This window comes from Erinaceus europaeus, chromosome 2 (genome assembly GCF_950295315.1).
Source record: "Erinaceus europaeus chromosome 2, mEriEur2.1, whole genome shotgun sequence".
Classification (NCBI taxonomy): domain Eukaryota; kingdom Metazoa; phylum Chordata; class Mammalia; order Eulipotyphla; family Erinaceidae; genus Erinaceus; species Erinaceus europaeus.
In genome coordinates, this window is record NC_080163.1 from 140,055,565 (window position 1) to 140,077,357 (window position 21,793).

General features: G+C 46.9%; 2 protein-coding genes across 8 annotated transcripts in view; one reads left to right on the plus strand and one right to left on the minus strand.

Moving 5' to 3' along the window:
• Positions 1-83: 83 nt before the first annotated feature.
• TSNAXIP1 (translin associated factor X interacting protein 1) lies at positions 84-20,766 on the minus strand. 6 transcript variants are annotated; one of them, XM_060185332.1, is made up of 16 exons: positions 20,151-20,251; positions 15,590-15,686; positions 7,801-7,913; positions 7,530-7,653; positions 5,245-5,338; positions 3,914-4,110; positions 3,454-3,589; positions 2,671-2,840; positions 2,436-2,595; positions 2,228-2,358; positions 1,948-2,073; positions 1,690-1,842; positions 1,478-1,587; positions 799-925; positions 595-701; positions 84-385 (listed from the first exon to the last, which is right to left on the minus strand). In XM_060185332.1, the coding sequence occupies exons 1-16, from the start codon at positions 20,195-20,197 to the stop codon at positions 151-153; spliced, it is 2,127 nt and encodes a 708-aa protein (XP_060041315.1). In that variant the 5' UTR covers positions 20,198-20,251; the 3' UTR covers positions 84-150. The 6 variants fall into 6 exon arrangements, with proteins under 6 accessions (XP_060041315.1, XP_060041313.1, XP_060041316.1 ...); XM_060185330.1 differs by having other exon boundaries at positions 2,436-2,840; positions 20,151-20,252; XM_060185334.1 differs by lacking the exon at positions 799-925 and having other exon boundaries at positions 240-385; positions 2,436-2,840; positions 20,151-20,252.
• RANBP10 (RAN binding protein 10) overlaps positions 20,699-21,793 on the plus strand; it is a 73,450-nt gene continuing 72,355 nt past the window's right edge. The window contains exon 1 of one of the 2 annotated variants that reach the window (XM_060185337.1): positions 20,699-21,045. In XM_060185337.1, coding sequence (XP_060041320.1) covers positions 20,811-21,045 — 235 coding nt within the window. In that variant the 5' untranslated portion in view covers positions 20,699-20,810. The remainder of the gene's footprint in view (positions 21,046-21,793) is intronic. The other variant, XM_007517723.3, reaches the window with a different exon arrangement.

Below are 21,793 nucleotides of genomic sequence, written 5' to 3' on the forward strand. Positions count from 1 at the left end.
CAGGCAGGCACCAGATACACACACACACACACACACACACACACACACGCCCTTCAACTCCCAGCACAACTTGGAGAAGAGCATGAGTTCACACAAACAGTTTTATACTAAGAGTCAGGGTTTGCAGCACTGGTGCTGTCTACAGTGAGCCTAGCTTGTAGGCTCTGCTTCTCGAGGCCCAATACGCCTAGTGTCAGACATATGAAGCTGCTCCAGTGCAGATTGGACAGATGCCACAATTTCCTGTTCCATCTCATCACCCTCTTCTGGCAGTTCTGTCAACTGGAAGGCATAGCTCAAATACTTCTTCAGTGTCAGCTTGTCCAGACTGGGATCAATGTTCATTAAGGCCTCACGGACCTTGACTAGATTCACCTTATCATTGCTGCCACACAAGGAAAAAGAGAGACTGGCTTGATCCTTCTTCTCTGTACCCCAAACCCCAAGATTCCCTCAGACAGTTTGAGCAGTATCTAGTGCCCAGAGCCACGCTCAGTGTACAGAGAGACCCAGGAACGTGAGATGCCACCCTGTGGCCCAGGCTGTAGAATTTCCCTAAGGCTAAGTGGGCTTGAGGGCCCCAGGGTCACTCACAGTTCCAGGCCCAGCTCCTGCTTAAGGTCCTGTAAATACTCATCCTTCTCAGCAGTGTACTGTTCCCACAGCTTTTGTATAAAAGGCGTACCCTGGCCTTCCTCATCCTGTAAGGGGGGTCACAGGACAGGATTAGGGTCCATTGGTAGGGGTTCAACAAAAACTAAGGCAGGACTGGGCAAGTTCCTGGACATCCCCACCCACCTCCAAGAACAATGAGCTGTATTTGATAAAGTCTGAATTGCTGATGTCTGGGTGCCAGCCTGCTGCCTCCATCAACTCCTGCATTCTTTCATCCTTCTTGACAGGGAAGATACTCTTGAGGACAGTGCTGTTAGGAGACATGAGACCCACAGGGGACTAGCTGAGATCTACCCAGCCACTTCTCTGAATCCCTCTGCTACCTCCACTAATGTTAAAAGAACACTTAGCGGGGGCTAGGCAGTAGCACAGCGGGTTGGGCACACATGGCGCAAAGCGCAAGGACCGGCATAAAGACCCCGGTTGGAGCCCCCAGCTCCTCAACTGCAGGGGAGTTACTTCACAGGTGGTGAAGCAGGTCTGCAGGTGTCTATCTTTCCCTCCCCCTCTCTGTCTTCCCCTCCTCTCTCCATTTCTCTCTGTCCTGTCCAACAACAACAGCAACAATGATGGACAACAAGGGCAACAAAAGGGGGAAGAAATGGCCTCCAGGAGCAGTGGATTTGTAGTGCAGGCACCAAGCCCCAGAATAATCCTGGAGGCAAAAAAAAAAAAAAAAAAAAAGTCAGCCAGCATTGAGGCTATGACTTTCTACAAGGCGTCCTCTTTCCTTTTGCACACCAGTGAACCTGGCCAGAGGAGATGTTGGACAGGAATGTGGGGTAGCTGACCAATCTCTCACCTTAACTGCTCTATGGTGATGTAGCCCTCATTCTGACTGTCAGTATTTGTCATCTCCTTTAGCAGCTGTGCTACTGTCTCCTTCTCCTTGATGTAAACGCTCTCTTTGATCTACAGGGAGGAAAGCATTCACTAACTTGCTGCTTCTTGGAGTGTGGGGACAGAGATGGCTTATTCTGGGAACAAAAGCTAGAGAGCCAAGCCCAAGCTCACCTTTCCCATCAAAACTGCGTAGAACTGACTCATGACCTCATTTGAGTGGAAGAGCTTGATATTTTCAAAAATAGTATAAGCCCAGGCCATGGCATCATCAGGCCCAAAGTGATGCTCCAGGAAATTAAAGAAGAAATCTGAGAACTTCTCTTTCTGTAGGATGAAGAGAAGACTGCTTGGTCAGTCTGCCCCCATCCTCATCACCTGGCCCTCCTCTGCTCCTAGCACTTGAGTCCAGAATGCCTAGTGAGATCTGACCTGGTCCTCAGCAAGACGTTCCTTCCAGAAATCCCTGATGAGCTTTACCACTTCTTTCTTGGTTGGCTTCTTGTTTTCCACAACACCATCAAAACGAAGAAATGGGGGGATGTGTTCCCCAAAGCCCTGGAAGGAAGAGTACCAGCTCATCTCCAGGCCTGTCTGTGCCCTCCCCCATCAGGCTGGGTAGAGCCCATCTCATCCCCTTAGAATCTTGACTTTTGTCAGCAGCATGGACTGACTATTCTGACCCTAGCTCCAAACCCAGGGACTTCCCTACCAGACCAGGGAAGAAGTTTTTCTCCCGGAGCAGGCCCTCGCCAATCTCCTCAAGGAGCACATCCACCAGCTGGTCACTGTTCTTGCCCTCAGCCAGCATGTGCCAGCGTTCTGGGCCCCCAGCCACCACATCTGTAGGTGGAGAAGGAGAGCTGAAGTTCAGATCACAGCCTTGAGCCACCCTAGGGGGCCCCAAAGGCCATCATTACGTTCACACTTGATCCAGACAGGCCTTGGGGTGGAGGTGCTCTGGATCTCCTGCAGCTCAGAATGAAACTGGTCCCGCTCCTTCAGTGTGCTCATATGCAACTGCAGCAGGATCTCGTGCTCCTTGCACACCTCTTCATAGTCTGCTTTCAGGCACTCCAGCTGTGGGTAAGGTGATTGGTCCCCAGTACCTGCCCACCCATATGACCCCATCCTACCCTGCCTGCCCACCAGCACCTGCTCTTGCAGATCCTTGTTTGTTTTTTCTTGCATTTCGAAGTCCCTCCTGGGTACCACGTCTCCAAAGTTGGCCTTCATGGTGTTGAGTTCCATCTGTGTGCGGGTCAGGTCTTGCCGGACCATCTTCAGAGCCAGTGTTAACTTCACAGGATCCTCCCCCCAGACTCCTGCCAGGGTTCCACCAACTTGTGTCACCCTGGCTCTGGCGCTTGTAGCCCAGGCCAGGGAAAGAATATCTCTTGGGGTATGTCCCAGACCCTTCTGTTCTTCCAATTTGGAAGCTCCTAGGGCATTAGGCCTAAATAGAGAAGCCCAGGAGGTGGGGGTCCAGGCTTGTCCTGCCCCTCAGGGAGTCTAGGCTTCTTCAGTTGCCAGAAATTTTTATGTATTGTGTGATTCCACTGCTTCTAGGATGCTTGTTCATTCAGAGAGATAGGTAGAAATACTATAGCATTGGAGCTTCTTCCAGTGCCATGGTACTTCCCATGTGGTACAGGAACTCAAACATGGGTCAGATGTATAGCAACGGTAGAACCCAACCCAGCGAGCTATTTCTTTAGTTTGGTTGTTAACCAAATGATGATTCTGTGATCATCAGTACAGCTCAGAATCAGCGTAGCAGTAGGGATCATTTATCGTGAATAGGTGGGTAACAAGTAGATATTAGGAGAGTTGAGTGAATGGTCGGTGAGTGGTGGTATCAGACTCCTCAAGGAGGGACAGTGAAAAGCTTTCTAGAGTTCAATGCCTGCTGGAGAAAGAAGCTTCCTCCAGGCTTACCTGGGGACTGTGCTAGTGACATGTCCTCTCGCTGATACCGTAGCTCATTCAGGTCTGCAATAAGGATCTTACGGGCATCTCGCTCACTGAGGTAGTGCAGGTACTCCTCAGCCAATTTCTTCCTCAATTTGGTCACCTGTTGGGAAAGTGATTTCTTGGATCAGGAACTGCTGTCTGTGTCTAGCAACCACAGGGGGAGGGATGGGTGACCACATGAGGGCCTGGGAACAGGAAAGATACAGAGGAGACTGACCAAGGAACAGCACTCTGATGGCACTTGGAGCCAGGGCTAAGCCAAAGAGCAAGGGTAAGCATGAGGGTATCCCCATCAGTGTACCAGTCTAGGCAAAAGAGTAGAGGCAATGGGGGGGATCACTTCTTTGTTTATTGTCTCAGGTCAGTCCTGGGGTGTGTGAATGGGCAGGAGCTCAAAGAATCAGTCACTGCTAATCCCATTCACCTCGCTTTGCAGTGAGATCTTCTCCTCATTCTTTTTGTCAATAAGTTTTAGCAAATCCATCTTCTCTTTCTTTAGCATGGTGATTTCGTACCTCTCCTCAGCCCTCATAGCCAAGATCTTTTCATTGCACTCTTCATTCACAGTGACAAGCTTGGTCTTCAAGGGCTCCAGAGTCCGAATTTTCTCCCTCTGGTAGGCTAAGCAGGAACAGGTGGGAGAGTCCCTTTGGGGGCCATGAAGAATGAACAGCTAGGAGAAACTGGTTCTTGGTTCACAGTGAGTGGCTCTGCCCCTTGTAAACTGCACATCTTGTTCAAAGCCTGGCCCTTGCTTAGGGCTTTCTTGTACTTAATTATAAACCAGGAATGGAGTTCAGATATGAACATGGGTCTCCTTGTGCCCTTTCCCACTATTCCTAAAGTTCTGCAGCTGTCCCAAGCTTGGCACCTCCCGAGCCTAATGGGAGAGCCTCTTCACTTCTCCGAGGTACGTCCTCTCTCCTGGGCCTCACTTATAATTGAAAAGGTATTCTGGGGAGTCGGGCGGTAACTCAGCGGGTTAAGCGCATGTGGCGCCAAGTGGAAGGATCCTGGTTCGAGCCCCCGGCTCCCCACCTGCAAGGGACTCACTTCACAGGTGGTGAAGCAGGTCTGCAGGTGTCTGTCTTTCTCTTCCCCTCTCTGCTTCCCCTCCTCTCTCCATTTCTCTCTGTCCTATCCAACAATGACGACATCAATAATAACAACAATAAAAAAACAACAAGGGCAACAAAAGAGAATAATAAATACTAAAGAAAAAAAAAGGTATTCTATTTTTTTCAGTATTTATTTATTCCTTTCCCCCCTTTTGTTGCCCTTGTTGTTGTAGCCTTGTTGTGGTTATTATTGTTGTTGATGTCGTTCATTGTTGGACAAACAGAAATCGAGAGAGATGGGGAAGACAGAGAGGGGAGAGAAAGATAGACACCTACAGATTGCTTCACTACCTGTGAAGGGATTCCCCTGCAGGTGAGGAGCCTGGCGGCTCTAACTGGGATCCTTAACGCCAGTCCTTGCACTTTGCATCATATGCGCTTAACCCGCTGCGCTACTGCCCAGCTCCCTGAAAAGGTATTCTATTTGTTACTGATACTGTTCTACCATGCTTCCTAAGGAAAAGGGGTGGTCAGGTGCCCTATTACAGGACATTATCAGAAAAAAAAAAAAAGAGTAAGTGGCGCTTGGTGACCTCAGGACCCAGGTGGGAGCTGCCCCATCCCTGCTGCAGAACCCAAAGAGTGAGGGTCCTCTGCCACTTCCAGCTGGCCCCCAGTTAGGAAGTCGCAGACTTACCCAACATCACCTCATAGGCATTCTTGATGGAGGATAGCAGTGGTTTGTATGTTTTGAAGTCCTCTATGAAGAACTCAAAGATCTCTCTGTAAGGCTGGTGAGAAAAAGGAACCTGTCACCAAGCCTATAACCTGTGCCACTCACAGTGGGTTTTGCTTTGCTTAGCTTGTAGGAGTGCTATCATGAAGCTGCTGGGTGACCCACATTAAAATGAGTGCCCCAGGGAGTCGGGTGGTAGTGCAGCGGGCTAAGCGCACATGGTGTGAAGCACAAGGACTGGCAGAAGGATCCCAGTTCAAGCCTCTGGCTCCCCACCTGCAGGGTAGTCCCTTCACAGGCAGTGAAGCAGTTCTGCAGGTGTCTATCTTTCTCTCCCTCTCTCTGTCTTCCCTTCCTGTCTCTATTTCTCTCTGTCCTATCTAACAATGACAACATCAATAACAACAACAACAATAACTACAAGAATAAAACAACAAGGGCAACAAAAGGGAATAAATAAATATTTTTTAAAAATGAGTACCCTAGGAACCATCTGGGTCTCATAGTGCTGCAGAGCTGGGAGGCAGCCCTGTCCCTGCTCTCTGACGGCCTCTCCTGTTTCTGAGGTCTGGCAGATGCCCTGGGTTAGGAGCTCCCCTCTGTGGCCATCCAGGCAGCCAGCCTCTTCCATGCACTCTGCCTCAGCTGCTCTCCCACCAGTGCCCCTACCCATCTTAGAATCCTCTGGAGGCAGGAGCAAATTGAAGGCTCCAGCCTTGCATCTGAACTTCCAAGTAAGTGGGTGGTTTCCTGTCCAGTTGGAACAAACAGGAAATATGTGGAGGCAGCACTATGCTAGCATGAAAACAGACTCTGAAATCAGTTTGAATTCCAGCCTTACCACCTCGCAGCATTATGTCTTCTCCAAGGTTTCTAGTCTCTCCCTGTTGGTAAAGTATCTTCAGATTGTGAGTCAGAGTACAAGCAGCCCCTCCGCCACCCAGGTCTGCATATAGATGGTGCTCAGGTGGCAGGAGTAGGTAGCATAATGGTTATGTGAAGAGACTCTCATGACTGAGGCTTCAAAGTTCTAGGTTTAATCCCCTGCACCACCATAAGCCAGAGCTAAGCAGTGCTCTGGTTAAAAAAAAAAAAAAAAAAAAGATGGTGATCAGCAAATGCTTCTGTCAGTGACCGAGTCAGAAGTCAGGAATTCCCCAGCATTAGACCTATTTGATCTCAGATTTGGTGATTCTCCCAATATGTATTTATTTTTTTCCCTTTTGTTGCCCTTGTTGTTTTCATTGTTGTTGTAGTTATTGATGTCGTTGTTAGGACAGAGAGAAACGGAGAGAGGTGGGGAAGATGGGGGTGGGGTGTAGGGGGAGATAGACACCTGCAGACCTGCTTCGCCGACTGTGAAGCGACCTCCCTGCAGGTGGGGAGTTGGGGGCTCGAACTTATTTTTATTTTTAATTTATTTATTCCCTTTTGTTGTACCCTTGTTGTTTTATTGTTGTAGTTATTGATGTCATTGTTTTATAGGACAAAGAGAAATGGAGAGAAGGGGAAGACGGGGGGAGAGAAAGACAGGGGGAGCCGGGGGCTCAAACTGGGATCCTTACTCTGGTCCTTGTGCTTTGCGCCACAAGTGCTTAACCAGCTGTGCTACTGCCTTGTTTTTTAACCAGAGCACTCCCTTGTTTTTTAACCAGAGCACTGCTCAGTTCTGGCTTGTGGTGGTGGTGCGGGGGAGGATTGAGCCTGGGACTTGATGGCGCCTCCGGCGTGAGAGTCTGTTTGCATAGCCATTATGCTATCTACCCCCGCACCCCTCCCAATATGTACTGAACTCTAGGCTGCATCTAGATCTCTCTGTGTATGTGTGTGTTTGTACATACTAGTTGTTCAAGCTCAAGGCTGTTGTCAGTGGACCCAGGGACCTCATACGACCCCTATTGCCAGAATGCAGGTTCCTTTCACTGATGTCCAGCATCCCAGGCTGGGCATTGGGAAACACATTTGAGGAGAGTGGAGACAGCATCCAATCCACCTGACTCAGATGAAGAAACTCCAGCTCAGGAAAGTTTGGAATCCACACTGGCAGCCCTGCCTACCTGCTGCCTTTGTCATAGATCATGTTGCTCTTACCAGGAAGGGGAGCCAGAACAACTTGGAGAGTCCAGCCTTTCCTGAAGGTCTGAAGTGCTTGACTTAGCAAGTACGGTTTCCTCCTCCTAGCCACCCCCCACCCCCACCCCACCCCCACACACACCTTCTTATCACCATTATTCTGTGGCTCTGACCTGCAACCTTAGTTCCTGGGCAGAATCTGTGCTCAGGTCCAGCAGGAGGAGCTCCTTGCGTAAGTAATTCTCCAGCCGCTCCAGGTACCTTGGCTTGGTGGTGCTCACAGGATGTTGCAAGCTTCTGCAGGGGGTAGTGGGCTGAGATATGATGGGCACTCTACAGGAGCCCTGCATTCTTGGTCTGGGACAATATATACCCCTGTCCTGTATTCTGGCCCCAGGATAGGTCTGTACCAGCCTGTCCTTCATTGGACTGACCCCAGCTTACCCAGCTCGCTTCCGATAGTCCACCGTACAGGGCTTTCGATTATGCAGAATAGTCTGACCACTGGTATATGTGGGCCATGGGGAGATTTGGCTGCCAATGGAGAATTGACAAGACTGTAGGAAAGAACAGGTAGGGTTACCATGGCAACACTGCTTTTGTTTATTTAATGACCAGGAGGAAGTGAGCAGTACTCTGGCATATATGGTGCCAGCGATTCAGCCCAGGGTCTCATGCGTGCACAGCATATACTCTGTCCACTGAGTCATTTCCCTAGCTGCTGACTTTCATCTATCTTTGATGATATGCTATCTCTTATCCCCAGCTTCTAGCTAATCTCTAATCTATTTTTGTGGACCTTGGGCCTCATGCTTGCTCAATTTCACCCTTCTAGTTGCTTTTTTCATTCAGATTCAGAGACAGATAGACATACCATGGCTTCTTTTGATGTCATAGCACCTCCCATGTGTCAAAGGGGCAGTGGGAAGCAGCAAGGCATATGCCACACCTGGTGAACTACTGCTCAGGCCCTGATTTTACTTACTTATTTATTTTGTTATCACTGGAGCTTCACTAGCTGTAGGCTGACTTTTTCAGTTAGAGAACCTGAGAGTGGTCCAGGAGTTGGCACAGTGCATATCGCATTGGACTCTCAAACATGAGGTCCCAAGTTCAATCCCTCACAGCGCATATACCAGAGGGATATATGGTTCTTTCTTTATCTCTCTCTCTCCTCCTATCTTTCAAATTAATAAATAAAATCTTAAATTAAAAAAAAGTAAAAGAGGGGGTCGGGCGGTGGCGCAGTGGGTTAAGCGCATGTGGCGCAAAGCGCAGGGACCGGTATAAGAATCCCGGTTCGAGCCCCCGGCTCCCCACCTGCAGGGGAGTCGCTTCACAGGCGGTGAAGCAGGTCTGCAGGTGTCTATCTTTCTCTCCCCTTCTCTGTCTTCCCCTCCTCTCTCCATTTCTCTCTGTCCTATCCAACAACGAATTGCGTCAACAAGGGCAATAATAATAGCCACAACGAAGCTACAACAAGGGCAACAAAAGGGGGGAAAAATGGCCTCCAGGAACGGTGGATTCATGGTGCAGGCACCGAGCCCAGCAATAACCCTGGAGGAGGAAAAAAAAAAAAAAAAGTAAAAGAGTGAGTCGGGTGGTAGTGCAGCCAGTTAAGCCATGTGGCACAAAGCACAAGGACCAGCCTAAGGATCCTGGTTCAAGTCCCCGGATCCCCACCTGCAGGGGAGTCACTTCATAGGCGGTGAAGCAGCTCCTCTCTCCATTTCTCTCTGTCCTATTTAACAATGAAGACATTAATAACAACAACAATAATCACTACAACAATAAAACAAGGGCAACAAAAGGGAAAATAAATAAATAAATACTAAAAGATTGAAAAAAGAGTAAAAGGAAAGAAAGAGAATCTGAGACAGAGGGAGATATGGAAAGACACCACAGTGCTGAAGCTTCCTCCAGTGTAGTGAGGGCTAGGCTCAAACCTAGGTCGAGTGTGTGGCAAAGCAGATAACTTTTCCAGTTGAGCTATCTTGTTGGCATTGATTTTATTTTTACAACATCCCTTATTTATTTTTATTGTTTTTTGTATTCCCTTTTTGTTGCCCTTGTTGTTTTATTATTGTCTGTCTTCGTTGTTGGATAGGACAGAGAGAAATGGAGAGAGGAGGGGAAGACAGAGAGAGGGAGAGAAAGATAGACACCTGCAGACCTGCTACACCTCATGTGAAGCGACTTCCCTGCATGTGGGGAACCGGGGGCTCGAACTGGGATCCTTACACCGGTCCTCCGCTAGTGCCATGTGTGCTTAATCTACTGCCCTAACGCCTGACTCCCTATTTTTATTGTTTTTTAAATAGAGACAGAAAAAATAGAGGGGTGGGCATAGATAGCATAATGGCTATGCAAAAAAGACTCTCATCCCAGTCTCATTCAGTCTCCCACACCACTATAAGCCATAGCTGAACATTGCTCTGGCTAAAAAAAAAACGTGAGAGACAGAGAGACTAAAATAACACTAAAGCTTCCTTTAATGTAGTAAGGCCCAAGCTTGAACCTGGGTTGTGCACATGGCAAAGTAGCACACTATCTAAGTAGGTTATTTTGCCAGCCCTACAACTTTTTTTTTTTAACCAGAGCACTCCTCAAGTTTGGCTTATGGCGGTATGGGGGACTGAACCTGGGACTTGAGAGTCTCAGGCATGAAAGTCTCTTTGTATAACCATTATGCTATACCCCCACCCTGCCCTTCAACATGTTAATATGATTCCTAATTAAAATTTGGTCTCTTGGGGTCAGGCAGTGGCATACCCAGTAGAGTGCACACATTACCATGGGTGAAGACCTGGGTTCAAGCTCCTACTTCCCACCTGCCTTTCTCCCCCTCTCTCTTCCTGTCTTTATTTTTTTTTCCTCTAAAAAAAGAAAAAGTGTGTGGGGGGTGGAATTTTGCTGGAGTCAGTGTGTAGGCACCAAACTCCAACAATAATCTTGATGGCAAAAGCAAACAAACAGAAATAATAGGTGAATACCAAAAGGAAGTAGCCCTGCTTTCATGATGTGGCCTATCAACAGAGAGGGAGTAGAGGTGGGGTTAGAAGTAAAGCAAAAAGCACAGGTCAGCAGGTAGTGACTGAAATCAGTACAGGTTACAGGAGTGTGAGGCCTGATTGGCAAGGGCCCAGTAGGTTGGCCAACTGGGAGGAGAGGTTGTGATGGTGTCACTGAGGTTCAACAAAGCTTAAATGAGTGCATGGAGGACTTGTTGAGGTCACAGCAGGGAAAGGCAGTGGGGGTGGGAGGGCAGGGGAAAGGACATAAACACTGCAAGGGTAGCACCAACACCTCAGAAAAATAGCAGGAGGACTTCTGTTGTGAGTAGGAGCTGGCGGCCTGAGGCCTAGGGGTGGGATTACAGAAAGAGACAGAGCAGCATCTATATGGATAACGGCAGGCACAAGGGCCTTACTTATGATTGTGGAGCAATTAGCAAACAATTAGAAATCTCCCAAGTGTGGGGCATGTACCAAGTTGAACATACATGTTATAATGTGCAAGGATCCAGGTTCAAGATCTTGGCCCCCACTTGCAGGAGAGAAGCTCTGCAAGTGGTGAAGCAGTGCTGTAGGTCTCTCTCTCTCTCTCTCTCTGTCCTTCTTTTAAAAAATATTATTTATTTTTATCAGAGCACTGCTCAGCTCTGGTTTACGGTGGTGCTGGACTTTGAACCTGGTACCTTGGAACCTCAGGCTTCAGAGTTTCTTTGCACAACCATTATCCTGCCTCCCTGCCATTTATTTATTGGATAGAGACAGAGAAATTGAGAGGGAAGGGATGGGTAGAGGGGGGAGACATCATCCCCTTGATTTCTATTTCTATTAAATAAATTAATAAATATCTGAAAGTAGAAGATTATTGTGCAATGCAATATGTTTACATAGAGTTTAACATGGGAATATACTAATACTATATAGCTCTAATGGTTAAGTAAAGGGAGTTGGGTGGTAGTGCAGCAGGTTAAGTGCACATGGCACAAAGCACCAGGACCAGCATAAGGATCCCGGTTCTAGCCCTTGGCTGCCCACCTGCAGGGGAGTCGCTTCACAGGCAAAGCAGGTCTGCAGGTGTCTATCTTTCTCTCCCCCTCTCTGTCTTCCCCTCCTCTCTCCATTTCTCTCTGTCCTATCCAACAATGATGACATCAATAACAACAATAATAATTACAACAGCAAAAAAGGGGAAGATAAATAAATAAATGTAAAAAAAGGGTTAAGTAAAGCCTGAAATTAGGGAATTAACATGCCAGGTGAGATGATAGACCACAAAAAATGGAGGAAATAATCCAAATGGTAATCAGTAGGTATCATTTTCTAATGCTATGCCCATGAGGATTTAAATTCTGTATTTAAAAAAAATTCTATGATGCACACAAGTTACTTTCTTTTTATTTTAATTTCTTTATTGGGGAATTAATGTTTTACATTCAACAGTAAATATAATAGTTTGTACATGCATAACATTTCCCAGTTTTCCAACAAGTTACTTTCAAATTGTTAATAAGACTAGATATAGTCCCTTCAAGATCCCAAGCACATTTTTTAAGAAAATAGAACAAATGCTACAAATGTTTATCTGGAACCAGAAAAGCCCTAGAATTGCCAAAATAATCTTGAGAAAAAAGAACAGAACCGGAGGCATCACACTCCCAGATCTCAAATTGTATTATAGGGTCACTGACATCAAAACTGCTTGGTACTGGAACATGAATAGACATACTGACCAGTGGAATAGAACTGAGAGCCCAGAATTAAGCCCCCACATCTATGGACATCTAATCTTTGACAAAGGGGCCCAGACTATTAAATGGGGAAAGCAGAGTCTCTTCAACAAATGGTGTTGGAAACAATGGGTTGAAACATGCAGAAGAATGAAACTGAACCTCTATATTTCACCAAATACAAAAGTAAATTCCAAGTGGATCAAGGACTTGGATGTTAGACCACAAACTATCAGATACATAGAGGAAAATATTGCAGAACTCTTTTCCGCATAAATTTTAAAGACATCTTCAATGAAACGAATCCAATTACAAAGAAGACTAAGACAAGCATAAACTTATGGGACTACATAAAATTAAAAAGCTTCTGCACAGCTAAAGAAACTACTATCCAAACCAAGAGACCCCTCACAGAATGGGAGAAGATCTTTACATGCCATACATCAGATAAGAGGCTAATAACCAGAATATATAAAGAACTTGCAAATCTCAACAAGACAACAAATAACCCCATCCAAAAATGGGGGGAGCACATGGACAGAATATTCACCACAGAAGAGATCCAAAAGGCTGAGAAACACATGAAAAAAATGCACCAAATCTCTGATTGTCAGATAAATGCAAATAAAGACAACAATGAGATATCACTTCACTCCTGTGAGAATGTCATACATCAGAAAAGGTAACAGCAGCAAATGCTGGAGAGGGTGTGGGGTCAAAGGAACCCTCCTACACTGCTGGTGGGAATGTCAATTGGTCCAACCTCTGTGGAGAACAGTCTGGAAAACTCTCAGAAGGCTAAACATGGACCTACCCTATGATCCTGCAACTCCTCTCCTGGGGATATATCCTAAGGAGCCCAACACATCCATCCAAAAAGATCTGAGTACACATATATTCTTGGCGGCACAATTTGTAATAGCCAAAACCTGGAAGCAACCCAGGTGTCCAACAACAGATGAGTGGCTGAGCAAGTAGTGGTATATATACACAATGGAATACTACTCAGCTGTAAAAATGGTGACTTCACCGTTTTCAGCCGATCTTGGATGGACCTTGAAAAATTCATGTTAAGTGAAATAAGTCAGAAATAGAAGGATGAATATGGGATGATCTCACTCTCAGGCAGAAGTTGAAAAACAAGATCAGAAAAGAAAACAGAAGCAGAACCTGAATTGGACTGGCTTATTGCACCAAAGTAAGACTCTGGGGTGGGTGGGTGGGGAGAATATAGATCCAAGAAGAATGACATGGGAAGAGGGTAGATAGCAAAATGGTTATGCAAACAGACTCTCATGCCTGAGGCTCCAAAGTCCCAGGTTCCATCTCCCACACCACCATAAGCCAGAGGTGAACAGTGCTCTGGTTAAAAACAAAACAAACAAATAAAAAACAACAACAACAAGGATGACAGAGGACCTAGTGGGGGTTGTATTGTTATATGAAAAACTGGGAAATGTTATGCATGTACAAACTATTGTATGTAAAACATTAATTCCCCAATAAAGAAAAAAAAAAGAGTAGGTATAGAAAGGACTGGGGATCTAGCTTAATGGTTATACAAAAAGACTTTTGGGGCTAGGTGGTGGCACACCTGGTTGAGTGCACTACAATGTTTAAGGACCCAGGTTTTGAGTCCCCGGGCCCCACCTGCAGGGGGAAAGCTTTGCAAATGGTGAAGCGGTGCTGAAGGTGTCTCTCTGTCTCTCTCCCTATCAACCCCTTCCCTCTCAATTTCTTTTTTTTTAATGTATTTATTTATTTTTAAATATTTATTTATTTTTCCCTTTTGTTGCCCTTGTTGTTTTATTGTTGTGGTTATTATTGTTGTTCTTGAGATCGTCCTTGTTGGATAGGACAGAAAGAAATGGAGAGAGGAGGGGAAGACAGAGAGGGGGAGAGAAAGAAAAACACCTGCAGCCTGTGAAGCGACACTCCTGCAGGTGCGGAGCTAGGGGTTCTAACCGGGATCCTATACGGGTCCTTGCGCTTGGTGCCACCTGCACTTAACCCGCTGTGCTGCTGCTCAACTCCCCCCTCTCAATTTCTGACAGTATCTAATAAATAAATAAACATAATTTAAAAAATGTAAAAAAAAAAAGTGGACCAGGAGGTGGCGCAGTGGCTAAGGCACTAGACTCTCAAGCATGAGGTCCTGACTTCAATCCCTGGCAGCACATGTACCAGAGTGATGTCTGGTTCTTTCTCTCTCCTGTATTTCTCATTAATAAATAAATAAAATCTTTAAAAAAAATTTAAAAAAGACTTTTGGGAGTAGGCAATATATATATGAACATATAAAACTACAACTAAACTTGGTAGTCAGGTGGTAGTACAGTGGGTTAAGCGCATGTGGCGTGAAGCACAAGGACTGGTGTAAAGATCCCTGTTGGAGCCCCGGCTCCTCACCAGCATGGGAGTCGTTTCACAGGCGGTGAAGCAAGTCTGCAGGTGTCTTTCTCTCCCCCGTCTTCCCTTCCTCTCTCCATTTCTCTGTCCTATCTAACAACGACAACATCAATAACAACAACAATAATAACTACAGCAACAATAAAAAACAAGGGTAACAAAAGGGGAAATAAATAAATTAAAAAATACAAGATTATAAATTTTAAAATTTTTATTTTAATGAGAGATAAAGTAAGATAATGAGAAGGGGACAGGTGGTGGCATGCCTGATTGAACACACATATTATATTATAGTGTGTCCTGTTCAAGTGTGTAAGGACTCAGGTTCAAGATCCTGTTCTCCATCTGCAGGGGGAGAGAGCTTCATGTCCCAAGATTCTGCCTCTACCTAATTAGGAAAGGCATTCTGTTTTTCCCTAGATGTAAAGGACTACTCAAGGGCAGAAGAGGGAAATACCTCCCTCTTGAGGTGGAGATTGGAGTTGCCACAGTGGAGTAGAAAAAAAAAAAAAAGAGCGTGTGGAGTCCAGTTTCTGGTTCATTGAGGGGAAAGGAGAGTGGGCAAATGCCCAAGTTACAGGGTCTTGGTGCCCGTGACTGCACTTGGTGTCTTCGAAGAAAATAAACTACCTTGTGGTCCGGGAGGTGGCGCAGTGAATAAAGCATCGGACTCTCAAGTATGAGGTCCTGAGTTCAGTCCCCAGCAGCACATGTACCAGGGTGATTGATGCCTAGTCCTTTCTCTCTCCTCCTACGTTTCACATTAATAAGTAAACAAAATCTTAAAAAAAAAAAAGGAAAATACACTACCCCTTTCCTTTCCTGCAATTAGGAGTCTCTAGCTTCAAAAACTGTGTAGCTCCTGTATCCCTAAATTTTTCTCATGAGATACACTCTCACAAATGAAAACCACTAACCAAACAGTCCACAGTGCTCCACTGTGAGTTAGTGTATTTTCCCACCAGGTTTATTATGGGGATCTAGTGAATGTATTACAGGTATGTGGCTGCTTTTGGGTCACAGAGAGGGAAGCAGATAGGATATAGGAGTTAGCATTTGAGGTTCCAACAGGGCATTGTCACTGACCAGTGTCTTTGGCTTCTGAGAGAACTTGCGACTTGATGTGTTCTTTTCTGGGAGGGAGGTATCATCTATGGTCACTCCTGAAGACTCCTGATATGACCTGCAAAGAGACAGAGAAGACACTGTGGATGGCAAAACCCTGAATGGGGGGGGGGGGGAGAGCACCTTCACCATTCCCAACCAACAAGACATGACTTCCTCTCCACACAGAACCAGGAATTCAGTTTTCCATCACCACCTCCAGATTCCCAGAGTTGCTGTTAACAAGATCTTGACCCTTGAGGTCAGGTGGTGGCACTCCTGGCTAAGCACTCACATTACAGTATGCAGGGACCTGGGTTCAAGCCCCTGGTCCCCACCTTCAGGGGAAAAGTTTCACAAGTGGTGAAGCAGGGCTGCAGGTGTCTCACTGTCACTCCCCTTCCCCTATCAATTTCTCTATCTCTATTCAATAATAAATTTAAAAATTAAAAAAAGTTCCTTTTTGTTGTTGTTGTTGGATAGATCAGAGAGAAATTGAGAGATGTGGAGAAGACAGAGGTGGGGAGAGATAGCTAGACACCTGCAGACCTGCATCACCGCTTGTGAAGTGACCTTCCTGCAGGTGGGGAGCCAGGGGCTCAAGATGGGGATCCTTACACCGGTCCTGGTCCTTGTGCTTCCCACCATGTGTGCTTAGCTAATGCTACCGCCTATCCCCCACTGCCTCTCTCTTTCATTAAAATAAAATAAAAACCAAAACGGGAGTCAGGCGGTAGCGCAGCGGGTTAAGCGCAGGTGGTGCAAAGCGCAAGGGCCGGCATAAGGATCCCGGTTCAAGCCCCCGTCTCCCCACCTGCAGGAGGTCGCTTCGCAAGCGGTGAAGGAGGTCTGCAGGTGTCTTTCTCTCCTCCTCTCTGTCTTCCCCTCCTCTCTCCATTTCTCTCAGTCCTATCCAACAACAACAGCTATGTCAACAATAACAACTACAACAAGCACATAGGGCAACAAAATGGGAAAAATAGCCTCCAGAAGCAGTGGATTCATAGTGCAGGAATCGAGCCCCAGCAATAACCCTGGAGGCAAAAAAAAAATCAGGGTGTGGTGGATAGAATAATGGTTATGCAGGGGGTCGAGCGGTGGCTCAGTGGGTTAAGCGCACGTGGCGCTAAGCGCAGGGACCGGCGTAAGAATCCCGGTTCGAGCCCCGGCTCCCCACCTGCAGGGGAGTCGCTTCACGGGCGGTGAAGCAGGTCTGCAGGTGTCTATCTTTCTCTCCCCTCTCTCTCTGTCTTCCCCTCCTTTCTCCATTTCTCTCTGTCCTATCCAACAACAAAGCAACGTCAGCAATGGCAATAATGACCGCAACGAGGCTGCAACAACTAGGGCAACAAAAAGGGGGCAAAATGGCCTCCAGGAGCGGTGGATTCATGGTGCAGGCACCGAGCCCAGCAATAACCCTGGAGGGAAAAAAAAAAAAAAAGAATAATGGTTATGCAAACAGACTCTCATGCCTGAGACTCTAAAGTCCCAAATTCAATTCTAAAGTTCCCCCACCCACCAAAAGTCAGAGCTGACAGTGCTGTGATCACAAAAGAAAAAAAAAAAGTCCTACATTTTGGGGGTCAGACGGTAGGTAGTGCAGTGGGTTAAGAGCACGTGGCGCAAAGCGCAAGAATCTACGTAAGGATCCGGGTTAGAACCCCTGGCTCCCCAACTCAGGGGAGTGGCTTCACAAGCGGTGAAGCAGGTCTGCAGGTGTCTTGTTTTTCTCTCCCCCTCTCTGTCTTACCTTCCTCTCCATTTCTCTCTGTCCTATCCAACAACAAACGACATCAACAATAACAACCATAAGGTTACAACAAAAGGGGGAAAAATGGCCTCCAGGTGAAGTGGATTCATGGTGCAGGCACTGAGCCCCAGTAATAACCCTGGAGGCAAAAAAAAAAAGTCCTACATTTACTCCCTTCCTGGCACTGCAATATGCTGGAGTAGAGTGGTACTCTGGTCTCTTCCCCATCCCACCCGCCCTCCCTTTTTTTTTTTTAACCAGAGCACTTCTCAACTTTGCCTTGTGGTGGTGCAGGGCATTGAACCTGGGACTTCGGAGCCTCAGGCATTAGAGTCTACATAATCATTATGCTATCTATCCTCTTTCTTTTCTTTTCTTTCTTTTTTTAAAAAAAGATTTTATTTATAAGATAGGAAGCGAGAGAGAATGAACCAGGCATCATTCTGGTACACGTGCTGCTGGGGATTGAACTTGGGAATTGGTCGGTATCGCAGCGGGTTAAGCACACGTGGCGCCAAGTGCAAGGACTGGCTTAAGGATCCTGGTTTGAGCCCCTGGCTCCCCACCTGCAGGGGAGTCTTCACAAGCAGTAAAGCAGGTCTCAGGTGTCTTATCTTTCTCTCCCCCTCTCTGTCTTTCCCTCCTCTCTCCATTTCTCTCTGTCCTATCCAGTGACGACATCAATAACAATAATTACAACAATAAAACAACAAGGGTAACAAAAGGGAATAAATACATAAATAAATATTTAAGAAATATTTATTATTTATTTGTTAATGAGAGAGATACGGAGAGAAAGATCCAAAGAAAGACCAGAACACTGCTCAGCTCTAGTTTATGGTAGTGCTGGGGACAACTGAACCTGGGACCTTTGGTGCCTCAGGCATGAAAGTCTTTATCCTTATTATTATGCTATCTCTAGCCCTAATTTAATTTTTTTTAAACTTATTCAACTTTTGCAGTCCTTGCTTTGCTAAGGTTAACTTTGGAGTGAGTGAGAGAACTCTAATAGGAAGTAGGTGAGAAGGGAAATTTTTTTATTTCTTTCATTTATTCTGGATAGGAGACAGAAATCAAAAGGGAAGGTGATGATAAGGAGAGACATCTGCAGCATGATTTCATTGCTTATGAAGCTTCCCTCCTGCAGATGGGGACTGGGAGCTTGAACCCGGGTCTTTTTTATAAACGTTCTCTTTTTTATTACCAGAGCACTGCTCAGCTCTGGCTTATGGTGGTGCAGGGGATTGAACCTGGGACTTTGGAGCCTCAGGCATGATAGTCTCTTTGCATAACCATTATGCTATCTACCCCTACCCTTAAACTTTCTCTTTTAAGATAGCATACCCTGTTGGGTTAGAGATTACTGTTTGCATTTGGAATAGTATATCAGGGAGACAACTTTCATTAAACTTGTTGCTTGTTGAGTTTAAGGGCTGTGATAACAGCTTCACAAATTTTGCCAAAATATTCCCAACAATGTTTGTAAGGAAGGCTGAATCATTCCTAGGTTTGAGATAATAAAGTTGAGATTGAAACTTTAAGAACCTTTCTTGAGGTCCCAAAACTAAAAAGGTATCTTGCTAACATTATTCTTTTAATCTGTATATGTTGTGGCTTTTATGGCTAACAGAGCTTGTTATCACATTTTGCAATGCTAAGCAGGAGCTACTCTGAGGCCATAAGATGTGCTTGGGCCACTTAGGGCTCAGTCAGCAATTCAATAAGCATTTTTGTCATAAACTAGTGGGTGAAAACAGTTTACTCCTGTAGCTAAAAGGTAAGGTTCTGGGTCTCACATTGTTGAGTTCAAGTCCTGGCTCTATAAATATGTGTAGAAAATATATTCTCGGTGGGTCGGTCAGTAGCACAGTGGGTTAAGAGCAAAGCGCAAGGATCAGCATAAGGATCCCGGTTCGAGCTCCCCGCTCCGCTCCCTACCTGCAGGGGGAGTCGCTTCACAGGCGGTGAAGCAGGTCTTCAGGTGTCTTATCTTTCCCCCTCTCTGTCTTCCCATACTCTCTCCGTCTCTCCCAGTCTATTTCAACAACGACGATATCAATAACTACAAGGGAGTCGGGCGGTAGCACTGCGGGTTAAGAGCACATGGCGTAGCAGGGGTAGATAGCATAATGGTTATGCAAAGACACTCTCGTGCCTAAGGCTCCAAAGTCCCAGGTTCAATCCCTGTACCACCATAAGCCGGAGCTGAGCAGTGCTCTGGTAAAAAGACAAACAAACAAACAAACAAAAAAACAACCACGTGGCGCAAAGCGCAAGGACCAGCGTAAGGTTTGGTTCGAGCTCCTGGCTCCCCACTTGCGAAGGAGTCGCTTTACAAGTGGTGAAGCAGGTCTGCAGGTGTCTTATCTTTCTCTCACCCTTTCTGTTTTCCCCTCCTCTCTCCATTTCTCTGTCCTATCCAACAACGACAACATCAATAACAGCAACAATAATAACTACAACAATAAAACAAGGGCAACAAAAGGGAAAAATATTTTTTTAAAAAGTCTTCTGCATAACTATTATGCAATCTCCTGGTTCCCAGGTGAGCTATTCTGCAGGCCTGCAAGATGACCTATTAATAAGTAACGTGCCCCTGCCCTTTTGCTTGTAGTAAACGTACTCAATAGGCTGACAAGTTAACTCAGGTTCAGTTTTTGTAGTATTTCTGCGAGACTGGAGACCCAGATCAAAGGACTGAGGCAGGAGATGCAGAGGTCCAGATCAGGTACCCTTTTCTCTTTGTGGACGTACTCAATCCTTCTGTCTAAAATCAACCTGGCCAGTGCCTACCTCGTGTTAGTCGCGAAGCAGAATAACCCAGGCTTTGGGAATGCCATGACCCTCACTCAGGTAGCCAGGCAGCGAGCACTCCGGGCCTGGGAAGCTAACTTAGTGTACAGCTTGTCGCCATGGTGACTAGGCTCCAGCAACCCAGCGGCGGAGGCGGGGTCAGGGTTGCGCCACGCCCCCATTCCAACACCGGGTATTGTAGGAAAGCCAAGCAGCAAATGTGCACTCATACCTCGTGGAGGCATCTCCTTGGAGCTAGTCACAACAGCAGACTGGATCCTAGCTACTAGAATTGAGGCAGGAAAATAAATTGAGACCCTGGGCAAAGGAGATGAACTGAGGGGCTGAGATCGCGTTGCCCGAGGGAAATGTAGTTTCCGATGTCTCGAAGTCTCAGCTGGGCCGACTTTTGGTGGAGCAGATTTGTACTGCATATTCCAAAATTCCTCACCAGCTCCAGTTAGTCCGACTCTAGAGACCTCTGCATTGTGGGATGTGGAGTCCAAATGGCGGCAAGGTGTGGCGGTGTCCTGAGAGAGGTACCAGACTTGGACTCGCTTTCCCAGAGGGCCCAGCTGGCTCGCGGGCCATTGGCTGAGCGGGGCGGATCTGGTCCCGCTCCTCCCCGCCCCCAGTGACACAATAGCAGCTCCCTCCAAGATGGCGGCGGCGACGGCTGACCCGGGAGCTGGGAGCCCGCAAGCTGGAGACTCCTCGGGTGGGGGCGCTGGGGGCGGGCTGCCGTCCCCCGGAGAGCAGGAGCTGAGCCGGCGCTTGCAGCGGCTATACCCTGCGGTCAATCAGCATGAGACTCCGTTGCCGCGCTCCTGGAGCCCCAAGGACAAGTACAACTACATTGGCCTCTCCCAGGGCAACCTCCGTGTCCACTACAAAGGTATGGGCCTGGGGGAAAAAGGCCAGAGACTGTGCCGGACGGGCGGTTGTGTTTCCCAGGTTCTTACCCCATGACGCCCCTTTTCTGGTCTAGGTGCTTCGGGGTAGGCCTTAGCTCCTGAGGGGTGTTCAGGGTGGTGGGGCTGATCAGGCCGAGGATTTGACTGCCTTCTCTACTCTGCCCTGAGACAACCGATGTCAAGAGAATGCAACAGGTGTCCGAACCCTCAGCTGAATCTTCCACCCGAGGGCCTTCCTTGTTTGTCCTGGTATCACTCCCGCTCCAGCTGGCCCCTTCACCACTGCTTAGTTTGGGCAGTGTCTGGAGAAAGAGTGATCATAGCCCTTCCACTGGTCAGGGGTTCAAAGGCCTTGGACTCCAATGGGACATCCAAACCTGAGGTTCTGTGCTAAAGTTGGGAAAGGAGGGAAGGGGTCACCCAGGGTTGCCCTTTTCCTAGCCAGGCCTCCTATGTGGACTACTTATATTCTGGGTAGATTGCCAGCACCGCTTGGAAATCTCTCATATTCACCCACATTGCCTGCACACCTATTCGATTTGTATGGGGGATAGTGTCTCAGGCAGTGCTGCTGTTCGCAAGAGGAGGTGGACCAAAGGTGGGAGGTTTATGTGTTTGTTCAAGTGGTTGTCTAATTATTCCTTGAGCTATGTAAACGTTTCCTCTGGCTGTTGCCACTGAATTGAGAAGACTGAGGCTTCCACTTGCATTTCCTTTGGCTTATATTTC